The sequence below is a fragment of the Acipenser ruthenus genome, chromosome 7 (genome assembly GCF_902713425.1).
Source record: "Acipenser ruthenus chromosome 7, fAciRut3.2 maternal haplotype, whole genome shotgun sequence".
Lineage (NCBI taxonomy): Eukaryota > Metazoa > Chordata > Actinopteri > Acipenseriformes > Acipenseridae > Acipenser > Acipenser ruthenus.
In genome coordinates this window covers 60,674,956-60,701,516 of record NC_081195.1, presented here as the reverse complement: position 1 = coordinate 60,701,516, position 26,561 = coordinate 60,674,956, and the positions used below count along the sequence as shown (strand labels likewise).

Here is a 26,561-nt window from a genome sequence, read left to right as displayed (position 1 = left end):
ATTTATTTACATTTCACCACAATTTGCAATTCTGTTTTCAATCCTCTGTATCTTAACTGTAATACAGCTTTAAATCCTGCAAACAAGCCTCCATTCCTAATTGTAATCTTGTTTTAAATCTCACAAGCAGAGTCTCCAATAGAAATGTAGGAATTTGCACCCACTCAGTAGCTGAGGTGGGTTTAAAGAATTCAGAATGATTCAATGACTGATACAAGTCAGGAAGGACGGACATCCGAGCTGCACTGGGAAAGGTTTTTTTTTTTTTTTGTTTGTTTTTTTGGGAAAGGGGTAAAGTCAACGCGAATTGAGTAACCATTTCCAGTGTTTTTCCAGTGTTTTCCGGTGTTTATTGGCTATACGCGGCTTATATATATTTTTGTATCAGGGGTGTTTTATCGGTTAAAACCAAAACTCAGAAGCTCTAGCCATACAGTACAGCGGCTCTTCAGTAAAAGTGTGTGTGTGTGTGTGAGACTTATTTGTTAGTTTTTAACACTCATTTTCTTATAACCTGCTTTGCTCAAAAGGTACTAAATAAACATACATTTTCTATTAATGATTTCTAATTTATAAAACGTTCTACTGTTGTTGAGTTCTTAAATCACCACCATGCTGCGTGTGGAATGGTAATTGGCCTACCACAATAAATCACGATTCTGATACAGAGGGGAAACAATTAAAATTCAATATTGGAGAAAAAGAACTCCGAACCACAGGTTAAAAAAAAACCACACACGTTTTTAAAGCTACTTGACCCCTAACTGATACATTCCTACAAAGAGTTTAAGAACAGACATTATTGTCTTTTGTTCATGCATCCTGTAATGACTTATTAAAAAAGTAATAATAATAACAGTTATATATGCAGCATTCATTTACATTGGAATAATGTGTATATATTTATCTAATGCATACAGTACTTGCTCTTTTTTATGCATTCATATGATTCTAGTATACATTCATTTGAATATTCAATGGATGCCTCTTGCTCGTCTAATGCTTCCTGAGGTCTATTTGCCCTCAAGATCTCCCCTTCACCCTTCAGAGGTCCGTTGGAAGACTAGATGTCCACATTCTTTTGATATTCAGCTTCTGGATCGTACAGTGACAATGTCATTTAGAATATTCTACAGCCCTGTTATTTTTGGATTATTGGTATCCCCTGTATACAAGTCATAGTTCAGTGTACAATAGTAAGGTTAGGTCATAATAAAAAGCACAGAGCATTAAATTAAAGCTCACTTAATAATTCCCTTTGCCCTAAGACAGACATTACATCCACATTATAAAGGTGCCTGTTATTAAACTGTGTCAGACAGAAGGTTATTCTAACTTGCCCCCTCAGTGCATTTAATCCAACTAAATTATAGCAAAAACAGTGCTGAAACCTGCAAATTGTTTTTCATAAGCGGTCCTATAGTCAGGATAACAGTGTACGATATCACAAATCAACTTCTATGTTTAATACGAAACCAGAAAAACATAAACAAAGAAAAAAGCAATTTCCAACCTGTATTTCTGGTCTGGCAACCAGCAGCACAATATTTCGGCAGTCTTCACTTGAGAGTAATGCCACTGCTTCTTCACGATTCTGGACGTCATGACCATTTATCTTGGAAACAAATGAAAGGGAAGCGTTAGTCCCCCTTGCAAGCATCAACGCACAATAAAAAGGCAAATTTCAGCTGGTTGTTGGTGGTAAAATGCACGCACAATGGGAGCTGCACAAATGTGTTCATTCAGCCCCATTGGTGGTAAGTGCCTTCACTCAATTATGTGTTTACTGTAAGAGGTTACATTGATTGTTGAAAGATGGTGGACATCAGTGAAAGCAGTTATGTTCACAAATGTCCAACCTTCGTCCTAGCAACATACATCTAGCAACACAATTAACTGGCTGCTGACAGGTGACGTTCATCTTTTTCCATTCAGAGTAATGGAAGTGTCACTCTGAGATAATAGTGCTGGTGGATGCTGGACCAGGAACCTTACAGCTGAAATCAGTCATACTGCACACTTGCCATGAGCCAATTAGAGAGCTCCAGCATTATCTCTCACCAAGCAGTACTTACAGGGCAACGTTGATTGCTCTTTCATTTAATCACTTTGTGCTCTTTGTATGGTTTATAGTCCAAAGGGGTTAGAAAATTCCCATTTGGCGTAATCTGAGCTGTTGGGTGCCAGTCCTGAAAAATTGCTCGTAGGTAATAATGCCAAGAAAGAGTTCCTTCTGCCCAGGAGAGACATATGCACAAAATATGATTAAAAGAAAAAAGACTATTAAAAAACCCTCACGGCAACATTACTTGAATTTCTGTGTGAAACAGCTGGAAGGTAGGCAGTTTTGCTTACTGGCACAAACCAACACACCAATGATTTTTTATTTATTTTTAATTAGTGTAATTAAAGCAAATGCAATGTATGCAGTTTTGAAAAAGTAACATGAGCTTCCAAGACTCTGGTTTTGCTGTTATTAAAAAGTAAAAAAAAAAAAGTGTAATACCTGTAAAATTCGATCCCCTTCTTTGATACGACCATCTCTGGCAGCAATGCTGTTTGGCCCAACCTGTTTATTAAGAAAATCAAAGAAGTATTAAAATACTGTGTACTGTGCATATGCTACAACATACTGCATAATATATTGTGTTCAAAATTGAAAACATGAACTAGTACCATATGCAATTAGGAAAGGCATACTTTACATTCTAGACATTATCTTTTTTGATGAAGCCTACCTTACAATACATGCCAGTTGTATTATTACAGACAAACATTTATGTTTGTATTTATACTGTTAAAAAAATATTGTGCCATGAAATAAGACCTTAGTCTAACTTCAAACCCTACAGTACATATTGGGAAAAAAGGTGTGTTTAAATTAGGACAAACTAAGATACTTTTGCACTGTTCTGAGAAAAATATACAATTATCTATGATTTACAGTATAGAGTTTGTGGGGGAAACTGTTGTCGGAAGAAGATTAAGTAAATATTAGTTATGTCATCTTAATTGAACGAAAGCCTAAATCATTATTGTCCATGTGCTTTACCTGCATTACAGGCTCTTTACCCAATACAGAACATGTCTACTTTGTTCTGTCACAGCTTATAGGCTTTGTGGTCAGTTCTGTTTTCATGGAATGTAACATAGATGGGTCTCAAGTGAAAATATGAGACACAGTAGTTCCCTAACTGCTTTTACATCATCTAGAATTTGTTAGGGATTTATGGCTGTTAACAAAAATATATGGGTCGATCTAATACTTTATCAGAGTCCCAAATGCTCAACTTTGACTAATGGTCCACTGAGCTTGGGGGCAGCACTATCTATCACCTTGCCCTTGATTGTTATCTTTAACCATTCATTTTGCTCTGTCACATCACCCGCTGCTATCCTTCTCATTAAAAGCAAAGCGATGTTTCTCATCAAGTTATTCAAGTAGGTTACTTTGGAGAAGAGTCGGTTTAAAGATGAAGGCTTCTTCTCTAACTACAGCTACAGAAGGATATAGTTATTTATTACTACACGATGAGCATAGCAATGATGCCTCAACGGACTACTCAAAGGCCACGTTTATGAATAAGGGAAATTGTATCTGCAGTTTAAGCATTACACAGGGCTTTGTTCTGGAAACCTGCTTCATGTACTTTTTGTATTACAATTCCAGCCGAATAACAGTATAGCCACATTACTATCCCATTTGTGTACTCATAAAGGTAATAAAAATAACGTACATGCATCCCATACTCCCAAATCATGGAAAATACTGGAAACACTAACTGTACTTTAAAAATGCTAATTGCTAAATGCATGGGCTTACAAGCCCTGTGCTATCTAAAATACAGGCAGAATGATTCTGTTATGTCTGGTTTTTTTTTTTTTTTTTTTAAGGTGTGCCGTACCACATTCACATAAAGGTATGTTTATCATTCGGACTACATTTACCTCTGATCCTGCAAACAGGTTTTCTACGGTCCTTTTAATGCAAGAATTATGCATAGGGTCAAAAAATATATATTTCTACTTACAATATTAAATAGCAAATCAGATAACAGAAATACTGGTTTAACTGAGTTTGCCTATGGAGTGTGTAAGGACTAATGGAAAATAATCTATTTTCCACTCTACAGGAGACAAGAATTGTGACACAGAAAACTAATTAAAAACTACAATTAAAAAATAAAAGGGGGAAGAAATCACATTACAAACTTGGCTTATTGTTCAAGCATGGTCAATTCTGAAAAAAGACAAATATTTGCATAGAAACTATTTAACTGTAAACTAATTGATGATGTTTAAAACTATTTGGATACTTAGAATCACGTTTGACTTCTTTCTTTTATTTGTTTTGCTCAAAATAATTATTATTGTTAATATTTTCTACTTGCCCTTGTGCAGTGTTTCGTAATTAAGACCCAATATTAAAGCATTTGCCTAAAATGAATAGGCAGTATAATTATATTACTTGGGCAACTCAATTTAGTATGGTAATTTGAACTGTCAGGCTTTGGCTCCTAGCCAGCCTTTGTCAGTAGGGGTGGTGAAGCTGTGCTTCATTCATTTCCCACATGTTCCTTACCTCACTGACATAGATGCTCATATCCTCGTCATCATCAGTCCTATAGCACAAGGTAAGTCCAAGCTTCTCCTGGCTGTTGACACGGCACAGTTCAACTTCCTAGAAAACAAAACAAACCAGGGGTCTTTTTTCTTTCTTTTACATTTTATTTCATTTTCTGGAAAGCGCTTGGCTTTGGACTATAAATACATGATCTGTGAGCCACCAAAAATCTCTATGAATGCAGGTGAAAGGCACTTATCCTGTGTAACTTGGAAAGAACACAAGCTACTTTAACTCTATTTGCAATTCGTTACCAGAATCACTTAGCAGATAGTGTGTTGTAGTTCTGATGCCAGAGCACTGCCCTCCCTAGAGTCATTCCATAAACCTCTTGAATATTAATGGTATTTTCGAGCAATCTGTTACATACGGTCATTTCCACTGACTGTTTCAGCCAATGGGTTTTCAGTACAAGTTCTCTAAAGAAAAATTGCTATGCAAAATGTGTGCTAATCATTTAGTCCCGATGCGGTAGCATATGCAGCATTGGTGCAGTGTGTAACAAAGTGCTACTTCAACACCTCTCCATGTGCAGTGTTAGTGACACTTCCATATAGCCACCAACTGTGAGCAACTAGCAAATCAACCAGAATTTAGATTTTTGAAAGCTCTAACAAACCTGCAAGCCCAGGTTTTGACAATCTCTTGCTGTTGCACAGAATCAGATCAAAGTACTGTAAACAGCACAGCTAATTGGTATCAGAAATGTTGGAATTCTTACATTCGCTCTCCTTTTTATAAAGCTTATGGAAAATGTTAACTGTGCAGCGGTGTATATCACCTCACTCAAAACTATCTGATTCCCTACATTTAGACTAGATGTATCTAGCAAACTCTGTATTTCATAAACCGAAAATGTATTTTAATTTTAGACAAAGGCATTGTGAAATATAAAAACTTATATTTCAGTGTGCACCACAGACTCCCTAAGAGAAGCAGAATATAGTACTCCAATGGCTGTTTTCTGACCATCCCCTTACCAAGTGTGACTGAAAGGGTAATTAAGTGAAAGTACTCCCCCTTAATGACTTCCATTATCTGCAGGGGCACTGGCCCCTCCAATAATCATCCCCCAAATATTGATTTCTGCTTTTCAATGTATTGCGTTTGCCCTTTCTGTCATTGGCACTGAACGTATTTCCTCATAACGTGCAGTTAAGGACTGGCGTGTGTCCCGCCAGCATCTGGACTTTCATTGAAATTGTGAGTGAAATGCTATTTATTTATATAACCATATCAACACACACGCACACACACACACATATTTATATATATATATATAGTTTAATGTGACCCCCATAGTGGTCAAGTTTTTATTCCTGTGCACGCCCCTGATTATCTGCATTTCATAAAGTTTACTGTGTTTCTTTAGTTTCTGAAGGTTAGTTTTCTGATTTTAGTAATACTAGTTAAGTGGCTGAACTAAATTCCAGATGTCTTCTTAAAAACAGTCTATTAATGCCATGCTGGTTGAGTGCAAGAACATTGTAACTACAAAATTCCAAACAATTATATAACATTTTAAATGCTCAAACCCAAAACTAGGATTAACTTAATTCCAATGTTCTTGCTCTCAGCCAGTGATCTGTAAAAGATAATACATTTATCGTCACTGTCTTGGTAAATAAAAAAAGAAAATTCCATGCACCAAGTTAACAGAACAGATTATTAGCCAGAACACATTTCAGTTTAATACCCCCAGCTTGAACTGTATTAATAGGATACATGGCTTAAAAGAAATAATCCACCATGGTAGACCTGCTTTACACTCTCTTCCCACATGTAGGTTATATTACCGAACATTTTGAAGAGGATTAAAGTATTTGTCATAATCACTGCTTCCCACATGTAACCAATACTTTTTTTTAGAGATATATAATGTACATCTTGCAGAAAAATAGGACAGGCATCATGCTGTAGACATTTGTGATCACTGCTGCCTGCTGTTATTTGCATTTCTTTAGGAAACTGTAATACTAATGCATCACTATTAAGAGTAAGTTAATGCGCATTCAAGCCATGGAACCATGGATTCCTTCTACAGAAAATAAATGGGAAAAGGCAAAACTATTTTTCTTAAAGTGATTTTTGATTTAAACGGACATAAGAAGAAGAAGAAGAAGAAGAAGAAGAAGAAGAAGAAGAAGAAGAAGAAGAAGAAGAAGAAGAAGAAGAATATAGCCACATCTTCCATTTTCTATGTATATTTTCTGATAAATACTCTCCCTATTTCTAAATCTGAAAAGCAGTCATGCCTTTTTTTGCCACAGCTTATTCTGTGATTAAAGGGGGGGTTGGGGGACACAGTTACAAAAACAATAAACAAGTATATTATATAAAATAGGCTTGTACCCTCTAATTGTGTTCTGGGGAGGGGGCAGGGGGACAGTTACAAAAACAATAAGCATGTATATTATATAAAATAGGCTTGTGTCCTCTAATTGTGTTCTGGGGAGGGGGGAACGGTGGGGGGGGGGACACAGTTACAAAAACAATAAGCATGTATATTATTTAAAATAGGCTTGTGTCCTCTAATTGTGTTCTGGGGAGGAACACAATTGGCTGTGGGTGCAAAACAGTTCTGCTAATTGGGAAATTCATTACCAAGAACAGCTATAGGTGGGGACTATAGCTGTTAGCATTTTTGGAGACCAATTATAAGCTAAATAAAAATCTTGATCAGATAATGCTTCCAATATCAAACACCTGGTCTTCTTTACCCCAGGCTCATCCTATTCATGTTCAGCTACATTTGTGACATTGTTGCCACCAATCCAATTTATGATCATAATCTGACAAATCATCAAACATGTGTGTCTATGTGAGCTGTAACACTTATTGCACCAAAAAAGTAGACGTGAAATAAAATGGTTAGATTCATTATTAAATATATATTGACAAGGTTGCTCTCCCTAACCCCCACAACCATGCCCCCATGATTTTATATTACAATAGATTGGATGGAGAACTGAAACGCAAACGATTGCCAATACTGGACTATGCTGATTTCAGGCTGCAGATCAGCAAGTGATACATTATTAACTTAGATTGATAAATTGTACATGATATGAGAGATCTAGGTGTGCAGTTAACTGGCCCCTGTTTAGCAATCAATGTCATTCTTATAAGCATCAGCTACTTGTAATCTGATATTTGATGATGCAATACTTAGTAACAATTGTAAGTTGCCCTGGATAAAGGCGCCTGCAAATAAATAAATAAATAAATAAATAAATAAATAATAAGCATCAGCAAATATCTTTGTGGCAAACATAGTGTTCTGAAAATTCAAACACTATTTGGCCACATTTTGCGTCTGTGCTAAGTACCCCTGTGATAAATAGTAAGAACCCTTTTAAAAGCATGCTGCGGTATACAACGATAAGATCATAGTAAACACATCAGTGGCAACAAGAACCACCCATCATTTAAGCAGCTGCACATTACAGAAACAATTGCTCCAATGTCTGTCTGCTGCACGAATGTTTCTGCCCACGACGAGATCCTGTATTGGGGGAGGCAGGTGTGGGATTGAAGCATTAGATGAGGTTTAGCAGTAGATTATGAGTCGGCTATGATGATCTTCTTTGTCAGTGAGAAACAGTAAGGCTTCAGAGGTAAAACACTCATAGGTTTCACTAGTTTTCTGTTTTTCAAGGGTGAGGTTTATTGTTCCTTTTTTTCCTAAAACAAACACTCATGTGGCATGGTAAATGATGTTTAAAATCGGTCAGGTAGCTTATTGGTATATGGTGAGGCACTTGATGTTGGCAATAGCCAATTATGCAATATAGCAAGATAGGGTGTGTGTTGTGGGATGTCATCACTCCTCAGGTGTGTTGTGAGGTACGAGGCAAAGCCTTCAACCAACCCACATATCCCACGACACCCCCTGGAGTGCCATATGGCGATTATACAATGGCTTTGAGGGAATTTTAAATTAAACTGACAACTGACAAAAATAGGTTTAATGACAACCATTGGCAATTGCCCCAGATATGACATTGCATAGCCCACATGGGTTCTGAAGCTTTTTTGAATCACGCCCCACTGTAGCAATTATTGGGTTTTTTTAGATGATGATGCACCTGCACAACTTGTAAGTAATTACTCTAAAGTATTAGAAGTAGATAAATTAGTATGAACATCACTGTAGACAGTCACTAAAATAAGCAATTACAAGGACTGTAGAGTGTAATTATTTTCTCCAAAGTTTGTAATTAAAGTGGATCATGTTAATTGAAGTCTAAACGTATTTATTAGAGGCCAAGTGACTGAGATTTTATAATGAACAGTCAGAACTAGTACATTTGTTTACACTCTTCCCGGTGGGTAAAGGGACTAACATTGCTAACTTGTCTTATTTGAATGATTTTAATAAAAGTTAATACACTACTGCTCACAATGTGTGTCAAATGTAATGAAGCTCGGATAACCATAATAATTCCGTCTCAGTGGAAAGCAAGCCTTTCATAAATCACTGTTTCTTGATTGGTAGGGTGGGAAGTACTGACTCTGTTCACATGGATATCGTGCCCATGACTGGTACATGACTGGCATTTACAATTTCTCAATTGAGTTATACTGTAATGATATTCGCACCAAGGTGGATTTAGAATGGTTGGTTTTGTTTGGGCGGATTAAACTGTTTTCAATTATGGTGTACAATGTTTTCAACTGCTTTATGTTCATACTGATGGATATGTTTTTTAGTTTTTTTTGTATCCTAGTTTGGGTACCCACATTTTGCAATCCTTTTTTTTTGTAGTCCTTTTCTGTAATGTTTTCAGTTGACAACTGTATGCCGTGAATACACCACACCTCTTTACAGTGCTTGATATTTTAGTAAGTTGTTTGTGAGGTTAGAGGCATTATTACTATTATATTTATTACACTGCATATTTTTCTTCTTCCTGAATTAGCTGAACAAGCTGTCTGTCTCAGTATTTAGCACCGTGTTTGTAGTTTATTTTCCTTCCTAACAAGATTATTCACAGGCATAAACAAACAATTAAAGCTGAAATAGCATTTTTACATCACATGACTATTATCAGTTGCAGACTTGTAAAGGATTCCTGTCATCCTTGTGTCTGGCTGCGAGTTCCTACAGCTGGTTCTCTGCTCCTGATGCGAGTGCAGCTCCTCTCGCTATTTAAATTGCACAGCAAACTCTTTATTTCAGGCAGGAGGTCTGCCTTTGTCAGTAAATTAATGACTATGATTGTGTGATTAGTGGAGATTACAGTTTAACGCGAGTGTGCATTTACTGCTGTCTCCTTTCATTATCTGGGATTATTACTAGTCATAAAGTGGACACTGCTAAAATGTGGTCCACTGTAATAGAAGACCCCTCAGTATTTTTGATCTCATTAAATGAAATGATTTTACAGTAACCAGTTATAAAGGTTTGAGATCATACCGTATGAGGTGTTAACATGTTGATCTGCTCGGCGATAGCACTGGATTGCTAAATATAGATGTATTTTTCCAAATTAAACAGTTAATTTGCAATCAGGCCCCACATAGTAGTGTTATTTAAGGAAAACTGACAGTAAAATGTCACATGTACTTTACTGAGGATTACAAACCAGTTTGAGCTGACAAGCGTTTAACAATTTTGAACGTAACTATTGTTATAAGCCATTGGTACAAAATAATGTTATAAAGCAGAACCAGTTGAAAGGCAGTATGGCTATGACTCACAATGTCCCTGTAGTGTCACTTTACTTGCAAAAGTTGTTCTGAAGGTGAAACGCATATAAACAGTCTAAAATATTACTTCTGATTAAGATTTAATAAGTTTTCACAGGTTGCTTTTCTGTAGGTTATCCTGTCGTTTGAAAATGAACAATTCTAAACACATTTTCTGTTAGCTTTCAGAAAACGGAAACGCAATGAAGAGAGACGTTTAGTAATGACATTCCATCGTACGAGGAGCCACACTCTGCCTGTTCCTCAATGACATTCCATCGTACGAGGAGCCACACTCTGCCTGTTCCTCAATGACATTCCATCGTACGAGGAGCCACACTCTGCCTGTTCCTCAATGACATGCCATTGTACGAGGAGCCACACTCTGCCTGTTCCTCAATGACATGCCATCGTACGAGGAGCCACACTCTGCCTGTTCCTCAATGACATGCCATCGTACGAGGAGCCACACTCTGCCTGTTCCTCAATGACATTCCATCGTACAAGGAGCCACACTCTGCCTGTTCCTCAATGACATGCCATCGTACGAGGAGCCACACTCTGCCTGTAGCCAAAACACTTGTCTGCTTTTGATATGAAGCATTGTACAGTATAGAAGGGTTAGGCAATGTCAGCACTTCAAGTCCAGGTCTTTGTTCCAATCATGTCCTTAGTTGTTAAATGTTCCCAATTAAACCTCTGACCAGGTCCTAAAGCATAATAATCGTATGTATTAAACCAGCAATGGAACAGGACTCCAGGACCGCAGTGGACACAGCGGAGGGGTACATTTTTGGTAATGAAGACACATATTTTGGTAGATTTTATAGACTACGACACATTTTAAACTTTCGACTATTTTGGCTCACAATCTGTCAACTATTATATCAGAAGCTTACTGCTTTTCAGAAGTGTCATTAGTTTGGATGATTTTTGTCTACTATTCACTGTTAAGCTATGTTACCTAGTGTAATGATAACAGACTAATAGTCAATTTGTATGCTGTATTGAGTTTTTATTATGTTTTTTATTCTAGCAGGTTTAAAGCTTATGGGGAACAATGGAATCAGTAATAACAAGGTCACATTTCAGGTTAACAATGGTCACTATTATGGGGTGGTTCTTGGAAATGTCAAAAGTTATTACTAAGGGGGGAAAGCATGAATAATAATAATAATACAAAATATCACCTCATACTCAAACTCCTCTGTCCGGTCTGCATCAGCAGGCATGCTCGAGAGAAACTCGTTTCCTTCATAATATTCATGCTCCATTGGATGTAGTGAGTGACAACTACATGAGGAGAGAAAAACAAATTCAGAAGATAAGCCACTTTTTTCAAATAGGAGTATGATATGATCTGTGTTTATATGCAAAGGCATAATCAGCTATCATAAAACCAAACACTGGAAATGAGAAAACTGTCAAGAATATGCAGTTGTTTAACACAGACAAAAAATTGGTCATATGTTTCTAATTACATATTTTACAATATCGTTTGTTTAGTTTAATATTTATGTTTATTCTAGGAACAATCAAAAGTGACTATATTTCTGGTTTCCGTTTTACAGCTGACTTTAAAAGAAAGTGGGGCTCCCGAGTGGCGCATCCAGTAAAGGCGCTCCGCAAGGAGTGCAAGATGTGCCCTATAGTCTGGACGTCATGAGTTCGAGTCCAGGCTATTCCTTTGCCGACCGAGGACGGGAGCTCCCAGGGTGCGGCGCTCAATTGGCCGAGCGCCGCCCGGGGAGAGGGAGGGTTAGGTCGGCCAGGGTGTCCTCGGCTCACAGCGCACCAGCAACCCCTGTAGTCTGGCCGGTTCTGCCAATATTACCAGCAAGATATGTGCATATTACCAAGAAATGTTCATTTTCACACTTTTGGGGCAGCCACTCATAATAGTTTGAAAGTATTTTTAGAGCGATTAAGTTGTTGGTCTTTGGGTATTGAAATCAAATCAGAAATTCAAATGAACCTTTGATGTAACTTTGCGAATAGTTTTGTTACATATTGTCACATGGATTACCACTCCCCAACTCCCCCCCCCCCGTTCACTTAAGATGACGCAAATTGATAATTCTGGCATTTAAGCTACTTATTTTCAACAGTATTTAACAGGGAGAAAGCAAAGTGCTAAAGAGATTGAGGGATTCATAAATGCTGCTTCCTGTTGCTTTTAGAACACTAACCATGAATCACCTACTGTACTTAACTCTCCATTAAACCACATTAAAATGCAACCCTTTAATTATTACATTCCACTCCTAATTGCCATTTATGGTGTTGAACCAAATTACATTAAAAAAAATACATAGCACTTCACTGTGTCCTGAGGTTTCAATGGGTAGATTTTGTCTGGATTTTATGAATTGGGAGGATGCAGAAACCCAATGGCAACAATAGCAGCATTATTTAATATTCAATTTGAGACAAATGGGACCTATTCACAAAATATTTAGAACTGTTTTAAGGAATGTTTTTAAAGCCCATTTTGATCAAGTTAAATCAAACATTTAAAGCAACTTTTGTTCTGATCTCCTTGTTCTGCAATACCTTTACAGGCGCATCCAAAATAAACCTCAAACACAACTGTGTGCATGTGCTGTCTATTGCTATGCAAAATAACTTCAACCTCAACAAGTAAATATGTGTGGGTGTGATTTGGAAACTACAACATTGAGAAAGAAGACAAGGAAGTAGCAGTGAGTTACGTATACTGTCACGCATTAAACATATAAACAAGCAAACAGCATACCTGTCAGAGAGCAGGAAGGGGCAGATGTCAGGTACGGGAGGAGTTGATGGCCTTAACTTGGAGAGAGCCATAATGTGTTCAAAAGTAATGTCTGTCTGAGTGCAAACATCCACCAGATGGATTTCCTGAGATGTCCCATGATTCTTTGTGATGGGAGTTCTTCTTAAAACTTGAACTACAATTGGTTCCTTGGCACTGCGAAAGGCTTCTACTGCTTCCTCGTGCGTGGCCTTCAACAGATCCCTCCCATTGACCTGCAGAGAAAATATACAGCTTGTTGTACTGACTTTCAAATTATATTTTAATCAATTATTAATTCCTTTATTTCCTATATATTTATTTAAACAGGTACAGCGGACAACTGAAGACAAATTGAGGAGGGGAAATTGAGACTTGTAGCATTTGTGCATATATTTATTTTTATCCAAGCTATCTTGTTCCAAGAGTGCCTATTTAAAAATCACAGTTATTTTTATATTGTAAAACAGGACATTCAGTTCCAACTGAAATGATTTATGTAAGGTAATCCAGGAATCTGTCCAACTGAAGTACCATTACAGACATCTTAACTTTTACTGCTTCAGCCAGCAGTAAAAAGGGAACCACTCTTTATGTGTGGGTATTAGCATTTGGAAAGTTCTGATTTATAGCGAAAGGCAATAGATAATCAACTAGGACCTACAGAGGCAGTTAATGTAATAACTGGCATGTATTTAAAAGCAGAAATCATAAAGAACGTATGTGCCTCTTAAAATAATCCCCTTCTGTGTTTTGTAACAAATTATCTTAACCCTTTCCTCTGAATCGATGGCTTCTGAATTTTGATATAACCAGGCTGCAATCCTGGAGGATTAATTCAAGTTCCTTTCAACTGTAAAAAAAAAAAAAAGGCTTAATGTGGCTTTTGATGTCTCCTTGCTGTTGTGTAGTACAGTGGTGCTATCTATAAAGAGGAGTCTCTATTACTGCAATCCATAACAGTGTAAATGCTATAATGGCTTTATTGCTATCTGAAGCACCTACTTCTTCTAGGCATTCAGAATCATTTCCAATTCCTTGACAGAAAAAAATGCAGTAAAAAGTGAAATACTGTAGTATCTCCAACATTGTTTCAATTGGCAATTTTTTATAAACATTTAGAGAAGCCCAAACTATTACCAGGACTTGCAATATCTTTTTTTTTGATGTTGTTTTTTTTACATTTTGTATTTAGGAACACTACAGAAATAAACCAATACTTAAGCTGTTTCAACAATATTAAGTCTCACCATGATTAAAAACACAACTAAATACACAGTCAGGCATTTGTTTAAAAGGCAATATAAAACTCATAGATGGTTCAGAGTTGAGCAGTCATTATTCCACAGGTATGTACAGCAGATTCCCTCTTAATACTACAGTAACAGAAATGGAGTCTTGTAACCTGTCATGGCACCTCAATAAGCTAATCTATTGCTTTCACAGATTTTATACTGATCACCAAAGTTGAGGATGATTTAATTATTTTAGTGTGGTGTGCAAATATTGTGTTTTTGAAATGTTTTAGTATTTGCTGTAGCATTTGTGAAGCCCTGAACTGTCTGGTACAACCGACTGAGGTGCTTGGATTTGCCAATGTAATCAAAGGGCTTCTAGAGGTGATCGAACTGAAATGGGCTTTGAATCATAGCTCATACAGAATATGCTCTGGCCCTGCTCCAAATACAAATTACTGATTCATAACACTTCATGATTTTACAGTGTAATTCACACATTCTGAATTAAATTGCTGGATGTGCTAGAATCCTAATATAATACTGTATAAATTTACATTGTGCTACTATTGGAATACAATGCAGTAATACTTTTTGCAGTTCTTTTTAAGTAGGTTGTATATGTTTGCAATCACTAACGGGGTACAAAACGGGGTAGCAGCAAAGAAATACAGATGAAATTGACAGTCCATTAGGCTCTGTAATGTGAAAGAAAGAAGAGAGACAAACTGAATTGAATGCAGACTTGTACATATTACACTATAGAAACAAAAAAGACCTCTCCATTCTGGTGTGTGTTTGTGTAAATGAAGTGTTCGAAGCACCAACAATCATGATGATACATGTTGATTGCAGACATTCTGGTCAGTTGCATTGATCTTTAGTCTGCTGTCCCCGAAGAGGCTACTGTAGTTCATGATCTGGTCTATTTGTGTGTGTGTAATGATAAAATACAAAGCAGGTAATGATACTGTATGTCTGCTGGGCCTGGTGATCTGCTGGTTAGGAAAATATGAAAGCCATGTGATTGAAAGTGTTCCATTAGTGAGAACGGTGCATTTCCCAATGTTAAAAAGGACCCTCAGCTCTTTAGTTTCCAACCAGTGGACGCAGCATGGAGTCAACTGACAACATCTTAAAAATCCATTTATTAAATTACACATAGCCACAACATGGGGTAAGCATAACAAATGAAAAAACAGATGTTTTAGCTTGGGATCATAGTGTCTGTTTAAGCTTAGAGTAGGCTTTCTACTGGACTGGCTTCCTCTGGCAACTGTGACCTACTGAAAGCACAGTAAGCCTGACCGAGAACAAATAAACTGGACTCTTGACCGGAGGGTCGTGGGTTCAATCCCCAGTTGGGACACTGCTGCTGTACCCTTGAGCAAGGTACTTTACCTAGATTGCTCCAGTAAAAAAAAAACAAAAAAAACCCCAACTATATAAATGGGTAATTGTATGTAAAAATAATGTGATATCTTGTAACAATTGTAAGTCGCCCTGGATAAGGGCGTCAGCTAAGAAATAAATAATAATAATAAATAACTTTTCCCTTGTTGTCTTCTCTTAAAAGCTGTTTATGTAGCAACATCTTCAGTAAAGCTTTAATTAATACAGGCTTGCGTTGTAATAATAAATATAGTATTATGCATGTAGTGTATTTCAGTAAAGTGAGAAACCAAGACAATGTAGAGCCCTATAAAATATACTTACCACATTAAAGCAATACAGAAAGTTTTATTTTTTTTATTTTTTATAACATTCCCCTATGTGTAAAACTGTAATGAGGTGGATATATACAGTATTTGTTAAGGTTATATAGTAATAGCCTGGGCAGATGCTGATTTTGCTGAGAATTTCTATAGGCTGCTAAGAGAGCCCGGATTATACCTCTATGATGTCAATGAACAACACTGGATCATGTATAACGCAACGTCTTTCTTTATATGTGAATGTGTGCATGTTATTGAAAAGTGTGTCATTATCTGGTAAGGCACAAGAAATAGTGTGAGCCACAGAAATCCTTAACAAAATCAATATCTGTATATTCGGATAACAACATAAAAATAGAAAATAATGAGATTATTATAATATAGTAATCACTTTAAGTGCATTAAATGTAAAATCCCCACAACGTTTAATTAGCTGATTTGCCTTTTCATAACAGATTGTTTTAGTTCAGTGTTGCCCTGTAAATAAGGGAACGGGAAGCACACATTTGTATCTTGCATCATAGGATTCGAAGACAAAGGACTACAGCAGACAAATGAGCATGACAAGAGCTTCTGACAGACTGGGTGAAACAAAATGATATAATTTCTACTACTGGTCTCTCTGGTCCTATCTGACCCGTGTCAGCACTGTGCAAATGATAGTTAATATGTCATATTATTAAATTCAAGATTTTGCCTTAAGAAAGAAAAATTGGAAAGGAGTTGCTTTTCTAATATGAGTACCAGATGGACTAATTAATCTACAGTAAACCACAGGATATTAAGTAAAGAATACAGCCTTTCATATGCAAGTTATATCATTTCCATACCTGATGAAGCTTCTGTTTAATGACTGCACCATTAGATTTGCTGGCTAATGTGTGCCAGATGTCAACAGTGGAGCCTGTCCAAAAAAAGGCAAGCAATAGACATTGCTTGGACCAAGTCCACAATAATCCAATACAAAAGCTATATACTTCCTGCCATTTGTGAAATCAGCACAGGGGTTTAATGTCGATATGGGGGGATAAGTAAGCATGTGTAAGCAACATGAAAAACCACAACTTGGAAATTTATAAACAGAGAACTGGCTGCCTTCCATTAAAAAAAAAACCAAAAAGAAAACAAACAAACATAGGCTTCTTTGCAACCCCAGGCATTAAAATGCAGAGTTTATCTTGGTCAATACTTCTGAACCATTTTTAGCCGTCCAATCCAAACAGCTTTTAATGGTTCCAGAAATGTCAATGATTTTAAATCAATTCTGGGAAGCTAGATAGAACATGTTTTTGTCCCCTGAACACTAATAAAAGGTGAATGTGTTTTTTTTTGTTTGTTTTTTTGTAAGCCTTAACCATGATTCGTGTCTAGAAACAATATACAACTACAGTACAGCACAGATGAGATTCAGTTATTGACAATGCACAAAAGGAACTGGTGTGGTCAATGCCACAATGATGGCTTTCCCACTTACTTTGTTTTGGGTACAGGACCCATTCACAACATGTTCAATCAACCTAAAACATTCTACACTCTTCCTAAAACTCTCCACACATCAACAATATGAATACAAACTGTTTACGTGACTAGCTTTTACTTAATATTCACCATAAACTATTGTTCTAATATTGTTATGTTACATTGTCCATCTCAGACATTATGATCAACACCAATGGTCAAGGTGACTAACCACTAATGACACCCTAAAGGCGCCCTATAACCATGAACTATAGATGATGTTTGTGGATGCTTGCAGCTTAACAGTGATGAATGGGCAATGGGTAATGTTCTTGTTTAAAGAGATTCTAGAAAAATCTTTAATACTTTAATAAGACAATATAGTTCCATTTCTGATTAGTGTTCCTGCCAACACAGAGCACGTTATTCACCCTTCATGATAGATTACAAAAATCCAGAAGATGAGTTCTACCCAAAGGGCAAACATTTGGGCTAAAACACAATAAACACAAGAATGAGGGGCACTTTTTAAATATAGTACTATAGTACTATAATGACAAGAAAAATTAGTAAGGAAACTGCACCAGGAGATAAATTGAGGATAGCTAAACAATAAATAATAAAACATCTATTTCTTTTGGTGAAATATTTTGAAAATACACATCAATTGCATCTATTTTTGCACACTGATAGATACGTTAAAAAATATATTATATATATATATATATATATATATATATATATATATATATATATATATATATATATATATATCTAGTACACAGTTTAAAAGAATGTGTTAGATGGTGCAGTTCATTTTTATCACGTAGAGTCAAACAATTGGCGAGCTTTGTTTTAAAAACACGTTGTTCAATGTCTGAACTGCTAAATACATGCAGCAGGCATTCTGAATTCATTACAGAGCAACAGTAATTTATGAACTTCGATAGAAGCGAATCGCTGAACTACAACAATCCTTAGGCAATAAACAGTAAAATTAATGGCATCAAATAAACGACATGTTTTACAGTTTATAAATAAAATAATATAATTAAGCAAGGGTTTTTACATGCAGATTTATATGGTTTTTATATATGCCTACTCCCTCATTTCACCTAATTAAAGTACCATTACATTAATTAAGTACTTGTTGAAACAAAACTCAGGTGAGTGAAAGGATATATGTCCAGATACTAAGGACTGATCAAGGCATTGCTCCATTAGAAATCACCCTTCAGCATATCAACTTCAGACGAGAAGTGTTGTCATTCATGTGTAAAATCCACATGAGCTTGATACTGTAGTTTACACAGAAGCACAAATGGCCTGGAAAAGCATAATAACGCATGTTGTTTTTCAATTCACTTTGTTTCAGAAATTCAAAGCCAAAAGAATCAGAAACCCTCGCTTAGGCTCCCTTCTCAAGTGGGGAATGACTATAAAGACAGCTAACAATTCCGGGAAACATCTCAAAGATTGATATTTACTGATTTAAATGATGTATTTTTGATGTGTTGTCCATGCACCCAACAAAGCTAAAACTGACCGTTTGATAAATGCCATTAGTACATTTCTATCATAAAAACTCATTAAATATTTGTACTTAACACTTAATAGTATATAAGTGAAGGTAAGTGTTTTTCGTTAAAATGACTATCACTATATCATATCCACTAGTATTCATTAAACTAAATTGGTTCATGTCGTACCTAGTGAGTTTCAATCATCTTTCATAAACACCTTATTGTTTTGAAACCACAGGCCAATATCAATGTGAAATAGGCCTAAATGTCACATAGTAAACACTTATTTCAAAAGAGGTAGTAAATCCCTAATGGCAATGTTCATTTTACCACAATGGTAAAAGCTGGGACTATCCCAAAATGTGTCAGGCTAAAATATGACGCCCATTCTGTCTTGGAAGGCAGTTATGAGTATATAAATCACTCATGACAATCAAAGCCACGATCTGCACTAGTCCTGGTGCTTGCTTGCTCTTATCCGATGACATGGAACTGCTGTAAAAAGGCCAAGCCACCAGGGAAATTTGACAATCCTCCACATTTCAACATGAACCAACCCAGCCCTCAACTGCAACGTACCTTTCACAAAACAATATGTATTCAGACATTCCCAGTTTGAAGTATTGTGCTTTCTATCTCCCTGTTATTCATAGCATGCGTTATATGGTCAGCCGTTGTGAATATTAATCTTTCGCTCTGTTAGGTGAAATCTTATAGTTTTGGATCATTTAATAATAAACATGACTTTTGTCAGGGCAAAAAATCAGCAGACTGTTGAGACTGTTGATCAATGTTAATTAATTAAGCACCACTTGGACTTCAAAAAAAACCACATGAAATCAAAATGCATGTTTTGCCTTTAAGGCGTGTTTTAATTATAAGTGGCATAGCAGGCTGTGTGGTCGTGGTTAAAGAAAAGGGCTTGTAACCAGGAGGTCCCCAGTTCAAATCCCACCTCAGCCACTGACTCATTGTGTGACCCTGAGCAAGTCACTTAACCTCCTTGTGCTCCGTCTTTCGGGTGAGACGTAGTTGTAAGTAACTCTGCAGTTGATGTCTAGTTCACACACCCTAGTCTCTGTAAGTCGCCTTGGATAAAGGCGTCTGCTAAATAAACAAATAATAATAATAAGTACAAATTAGCAAGTTCAAGCATAGGCTTTACATTGCTATTTATGTGCCAGAAAACCGCTTTACATCAAACATAAAACCAAGACTAATGAAACATATTTTAGTTACTGTACACTACCAAGGCCCTGTCCCCATTGAATAGGGCTGGCATTTGTTGTAAAATGAGAAGCAGGTTGCGAAGCATCAGTAATGAAAAAAGCTACTATTACCCTTAAGTCAATAATGGAACAGGACTATTCTTTAGCCTTTAGTTTTCATCAATTAATTTCTTTGCCACTGTAACCCTTATTCATTCAGTTAAATTGTATTCTCTTAGTTCAGCGTGTTCAATCAAATTACTAGCACTTTATAAGAAGATGCCACTGATTACTTCAATGGACAATATAAACAGCTGTCAAATTATATTCTGTCTTCATTATCCTTTATGTTAACTGATCCACTGGCCAGATGGCACTGAGACTGAAATAACATTACTGCTCGGGTCATCTTAATATATCAGATGACTGGGGCCTCTGCAAACTCCAGCACCATGTCTACTCTTTGCAAAACAGTGAAGTGGAGGTCCCAGCATCTGGAGCCATGCAACTCCAACACACCCAGAGTCACATGCATTTTTATAGAGTCTGGCATATGCTTTGAAACAGGATAAACCCAAACCCAATGTAGAAATGTTTGAAAAGTTAAATGGATTAGGACCACTAAATACAACATTATTTACATTTTCAATTGAGATGCTCAATAACATTTTTGGTGTGACATGCATTGTATGTGTTTTCAATTAAAGGTTTGGCATATACAGTATACCAGTATGGAACTTCAATTCAGTAGTTCTAGACTGTAGCTCTATTGAATGTAGTAAGGCAGGTCATAAAGCAGTACTGTATCCCTTTTACTCATTGACCCTTTATTCTTCAAATGATTAAAAATGACTATCTTTTCACAAGCAAACCAAGCTCTGCAAGCTTTTCCCTTGGTTGAAGCACACTGATGTGGCGAGGTGCTGGAGGTCTGTAACAGCTTCTTGTTCTATACTTTCGCTGTCAATCTGGCATCTTTCACAAATTCATCACAAATATAAAGAAATAAAATGAGATCCCAGTGCTGGAGGGGAATTCTTACTGTTCTGTTCAGCTGGTGACAAGCTAAAGTAAAATTTATGTCAGGATTATGCAGTCTAATTTAATGGAAAAGAAGCAAATGACACTGACTCCAACCCAAGACAGCTCTTTTGCATTGCATGGCCAGTTCTTACGTTACGCTAATTTAATGACAAGTCTGTCCCTGACAGGAGAATATGGCAAGTTTTTTTTTTTTTTTTGTGATCATGCTATTCACTGGGAGAATAAGGTAATCTCAATGTTTCAAACTGATTGCACCATTTTAATGAACCACTCAAATCTAAAGTGCTTATCTTGAATAAAGAAAAAAGAGAACTGTTTGCTTTTTATTCTGTTACTTCAATGGCAGTTCTGAAAAGATACGTTGCTAAGATCAGTACTTTCTGTACAATATATCAATACTGTAAACTAATGACAAGTATTATTCAATGCAATGCTAATGGTAAGCTTTGCAATTCCCTTACCTATGTAACATCCCACAATGCTGACTGTCTTTGTTCTTAATGATTTTAAAGCTTAATAGAGTCCACACAAGTAATTCTACAGGGTTAGAAAAATAACTAGTGGGTGGTGACTGCTAGTCAGTTGTGAAACATATTGAAACAGCTGGATAAATGTACAGCAATGTATTTTTGAAAATCTATCATAAATGAGGCAGTAATTCTCATTTTGAACACCTTTCTCCTATATTAATGAAAATGATGACTCAAATCCTGATTTTGCCTGTTTTCTTTCTTTTTTTTCTTTTTTTGTCCTTAAAATGACTCCTGCAGTTTCTATGGGAAAAAGCTAAATGTAGCATATTGTTCACGGTATGTCACTGCATGCTGACTCTCTGCCAGTCAAATTGGCATGTGCCAGTTATGACTTATTACCTGGGACAATAGAAAGCTGTATAGCATTCTAAGATTTGTTAATCAAATATAATAAGTACAGAGAGTGAGAGAACTGTCAGAGGCACCCCCTCTGGTTCCTATTTATCCTGCTTGTAAGTAATAATTGGGAGCTGAATGACAAACTTTGGAGGGGTCCTGTGTATGTGAAACTCCTATTGATATCTGCACTGTTCAGAAACCACTGTCTTTGTTAAGCAAGTAGATGAGCCTTTTGCTGACCGTCAGGGAAATAAAACATTGTATTTTAAAGCACAGTAGGCATCTAATCCTCAAATCCATCTACTATTAGAGATATCGTAAATGGAACAGTAGTCATATTTACTTGGGGGATCGACAAACAGTTTTTAAAATATTATTGTAGGCTCTTTAGCTGAGACAAAACAGATTTTCGGCTATCTGTCAAGATTAAAAGATTCTGGCTGTACAAGGGGTTGATGGTAGTGGCAGCGAACAGCTCTGGTCAATTTCTCTATGATTTGGAGAGATCTGCCAGGATTATTAAAAGGTGGCTACAGGCCCTAGCTGTGAAAGGGCACAATACCTTAAATAAATGAAGAATGGCTGACATGGAAATACAAAAAAAAAGCTGGTGAAGTAAAACATTTAGAACAGAATAAAACTGAGCTTGGCACATTTTTTTTACTATCCCAGTATCGGATGAAAACAAGTGTATGTCTAAATTTGATTAAACCTTATAGCTTTTGTTTGGTGGGTGGAGTGGATAACCTTTTTGCACTGCATTTTCTGGGGTACAGCAGCTGTAGAGTTCAATATACTACAGAGGATATGCTCCAAGACAGTGTGTCCATATACTCACATTATTATTTATTTCTTAGCAGACGCCCTTATCCAGGCGACTTACAATTGTTACAAGATATCACATTATTTTTACATACAATTACATTATTTTTTTACATACAATTACATTATTTTTTTACATACAATTACATTATTTTTTTACACATTATTTTTACATACAATTACATTATTTTTTTACACATTATTTTTACATACAATTACCCATTTATACAGTTGGGTTTTTACTGGAGTAATCTAGGTAAAATACCTTGCTCAAGGGTACAGCAGCAGTGTCCCCCACCTGGGACTGAACCCACGACTCTCCGGTCAAGAGTCCAGAGCCCTAACCACTACTCCACACTGAAGAATGGTTTGCATAAGGAGTTTCTATATGTGCAAAATCACACGTTACCCTAATTAGTTGAAGCTGCAATTTATGCATTTAATCATCAATGTTATGGCTTGACTTCTCAAGGGTTGGAATACATTATACAAATCTATTACATCTGCAGAAATAAAGTAGAACACACACACTTCAAGGTTTAAGAGGCGAAAGACAAGAGCTTCAGGGGCACGAAACACTGAGCTGTATTAGAAAAACTGCGATAAGAAAAAAAATGTATAGCAGGAAGCTTGTGGAAGAGGAAATAGTTTGCTGGTACAAGGAGAGCTAGTTGGACTAATGCTGGAAGCTGAACTAAAAGCACTAACGACTCTTCTAATTGCAACCCAACAAGATTAGCTGAAACTCTCATAATTATAAAGTGACCATGTTTCTGCGTATAATATTTCTATTAAATACAAAACTAATTTGCACATTTCAAGCACTGCTAAAAGAAAATCTATTTTGCCTTAATAGGCATATACCACAAAGATGTAATGTGGTGTCTGGCACACTTTATGAGTCTGTTAATCAACTGGCTACTGATTGGGATATCCAATTGAAATTAACCCACAAATCTTCAGTCACCTATGTGTTCTGACTGTATAGGCTTTGGAACACAAACCTCTTAAGTATAATAAGATCTAATTATGCTTAGAAAATATCACAATAGGGTATTTTGTAATAGCACCAATAGTCATTACATGGCAGTGTGGTCCATCAATGTTAGTTAATGTTTAGAATCAAGATTACATGCCACTAACCCACTCAGTGCCTGTGTTATCTTAGCAAGTCACACAACCTTGTGAGACATCCACACCCTCCTCAGAAAATGGCTAAAAGCATCTCACATGTTCATTTTAGAAACTGATTATATATATATTCTTTTTCATCATTTGTCAGTTTCAGGTTCCTCTACTTCCTAAGGTCGTGAAGCGTGTAAGATCTTTACTGTTTCTGAAAGGGATTTCAATTTACTTTGATCGAGCAAAATCAGACAGCACATAGCACATTTATCTTCAGATTAATCAATTCAACATTCCAGTAAAACAATTGGAACACCCTTTTTGTGTTCACAACCAATAACCATAGCAACTCAATAACAGGCATGTGTCAATATTGCCTGTAAACAACTTCACCATAATCTACATACAGATCTTCACACTAAAGACCATAATGAAGCATTCTTTATGTGTGCCTGTTCATTTATTTCCATCTGCGAGTGCCTTCTGAGACTGGTGCACCAATCACAGCTATTCACTATTTCATTCCCAGTCAAATTTATGGGCAGATTGAATAATGGATGTACCCTCCTGGTGCTGGATACCATTGTCTGAAGTGTCCTCATGGAATCATTATACTTCATTCATCGTTAATCTGCAATTAAACAATCAGGTCTACGTAAAAGATAACTGCAAACATCCCCTCTTGAATGTGTACCAGACAATATATCTTAATAAGGGAAAAGGGGATGACAATTAGGACCTGATTCATCACTGGGTCCAGTTCAACGAAAGGTTACTTGGGGGAAATTAAAAAAAAAAAAAAAAAAAAAATCAGAAATTGGACAGAATTACAAATTTATGCGTATTTAGTTCTTTCCACCTGGCAGGTGGGTAATGGATGATGGGTTCAGAAATTGTGCCATGAAGGAATGGTTTATCTGATAAAACAGCCTTGCACTGCACAAAGTGCAACCTGCTTTGAATCTGCTTTCTCGCCAATTAAGAGCTCCATCTCCGGCTCCAGCAGATGCTTAATTGGAGAGTTATGCTGCCAGGCAGGCACTGGCACCACAATTATTAACAGGTAGTTTGTGGCCATTAAGGTGCTTATGTATGTCAATTTCCCTTCGAGCAGCACTGTCACGCACAAGTGGCACATCACTGCTCAGGGCAAAATGGTCTGGCCAGAAGAATTGTCTATCACAGGCTTCATTTCTGCCGTTTCAGAAAGTGATTAGATTAAGTCATAAGGTGCCAGTGCTTTTGGCAAGGAATTGGCTCTCTTATGTGGTATTGGAGCCATTTGCTCTAGTTCTAATGTTACATACATAATTTGTAAGCAGGTGGGTATCTGCTTCAAATTCAACCCATATTTCATAATTCAGCCTTTTCCAAGACTGAAGCATCTGTTCTTGTGTGTGTGTGTGTTTTATCTAACAGTTCATCAGGACAGCCCAGGCAAGGGCCCAACAATCAGGGACATCAGTGAAAACCAGAAAAATGAAAATCGTATTCATTAACTGCTATATGCATTTATATTTCAAGAAAGAGTCATAACGGTCCATGTACATTCCGGCCAATCGTTTTTGCATTCTAAATCAGAAATCAGAAAACCAGAAAACAGCTTGTTTTTTCTATTTAGGTTTTTCATAAAAACTAAAATCGACCGGTTTTTCATTTTCCAATTTCTGAGTTTAAAGTACAAAAACTGATTTAGGCTTGTTTCCCATTTTTCATATTGGTTTTTACAACAAAATATTCGAAATTGAACAATCTGTAATACAAAAATAAATAGTACTGTGAAATGAATCTCCAAGAATCGGTAATAAAGAGTGTGTGGAGTGAGGTAGTGTAGGGCAGCAGTGTGGAGTAGTAGTTAGGGCTCTGGACTCTTGACCAGAGGGTTGTGGGTTCAATCCCAGGTGGGAGACACTGCTGCTGTACCTTTGAGCAAGGTACTTTACCTAGATTGCGCCAGTAAAAAATAATGTCATTGTATGTAAAAATAATGTGATATCTTGTAAGTCACCCTGGATAAGGACGTCTGCTTATAAATAATAATAATAATAGTCTTTATTCAGACAGAGACAGCACTTCACAAAAATGTTAATGCTTCTTTAACAGGTAGACACTTAAACAATGATAGATATACTAACGTGTCGGAAGAGGTACAGACCTATTCAAGTAAGCGTGCTAGCCCCCTTTAATGATCCTATGGCAAGCTCTGTACGATGCAAACATTTCCTCTCTCCCTGCGGTTTGCAGCTCTTACAAAAGAAGGAACTGCGAAACTGTAAACAGAATTCACCCCCACCCTTCACCATATTCTGCTACAAAAGAACCCCCCACTGCAGCACAACAATTATTTAACTCCTTCAAGACCTTAAAAAAAAAGGGTCAGACAAGGTCAGCTCTCTGTGTCCCGTTGTGACGATGCAATAATTCCGCGCCTGTGCTTATTGTCGTGGAAGTGTTCTGTCTGTTTACCAGCA

General features: G+C 36.7%; 2 protein-coding genes across 4 annotated transcripts in view; one reads left to right on the top strand and one right to left on the bottom strand.

The window, feature by feature from the left end:
- The window catches only part of LOC117415491 (glucoside xylosyltransferase 1-like), a 231,337-nt gene that overhangs the window by 89,586 nt on the left and 115,190 nt on the right, over window positions 1–26,561 (top strand). Inside the window, exon 10 of one of the 2 annotated variants that reach the window (XM_059027494.1) lies at window positions 10,498–11,480. The exons of the other annotated variant lie outside the window; for it this stretch is intronic. The gene's annotated coding sequence lies outside the window, so the exon portion shown is untranslated. Of the gene's footprint in view, window positions 1–10,497; window positions 11,481–26,561 lie in introns of those variants that run through there. 2 annotated transcript variants of the gene reach the window in all.
- Window positions 1–26,561, bottom strand: part of LOC117415490 (PDZ domain-containing RING finger protein 4-like) — a 127,486-nt gene that overhangs the window by 6,054 nt on the left and 94,871 nt on the right. For both annotated transcript variants that reach the window (XM_034025935.3, XM_034025936.3), the window contains 5 exons: window positions 13,071–13,324; window positions 11,506–11,608; window positions 4,583–4,681; window positions 2,507–2,569; window positions 1,514–1,615 (listed from right to left, as the gene is read on the bottom strand). In XM_034025935.3, coding sequence (XP_033881826.1) covers window positions 1,514–1,615; window positions 2,507–2,569; window positions 4,583–4,681; window positions 11,506–11,608; window positions 13,071–13,324 — 621 coding nt within the window. The remainder of the gene's footprint in view (window positions 1–1,513; window positions 1,616–2,506; window positions 2,570–4,582; window positions 4,682–11,505; window positions 11,609–13,070; window positions 13,325–26,561) is intronic.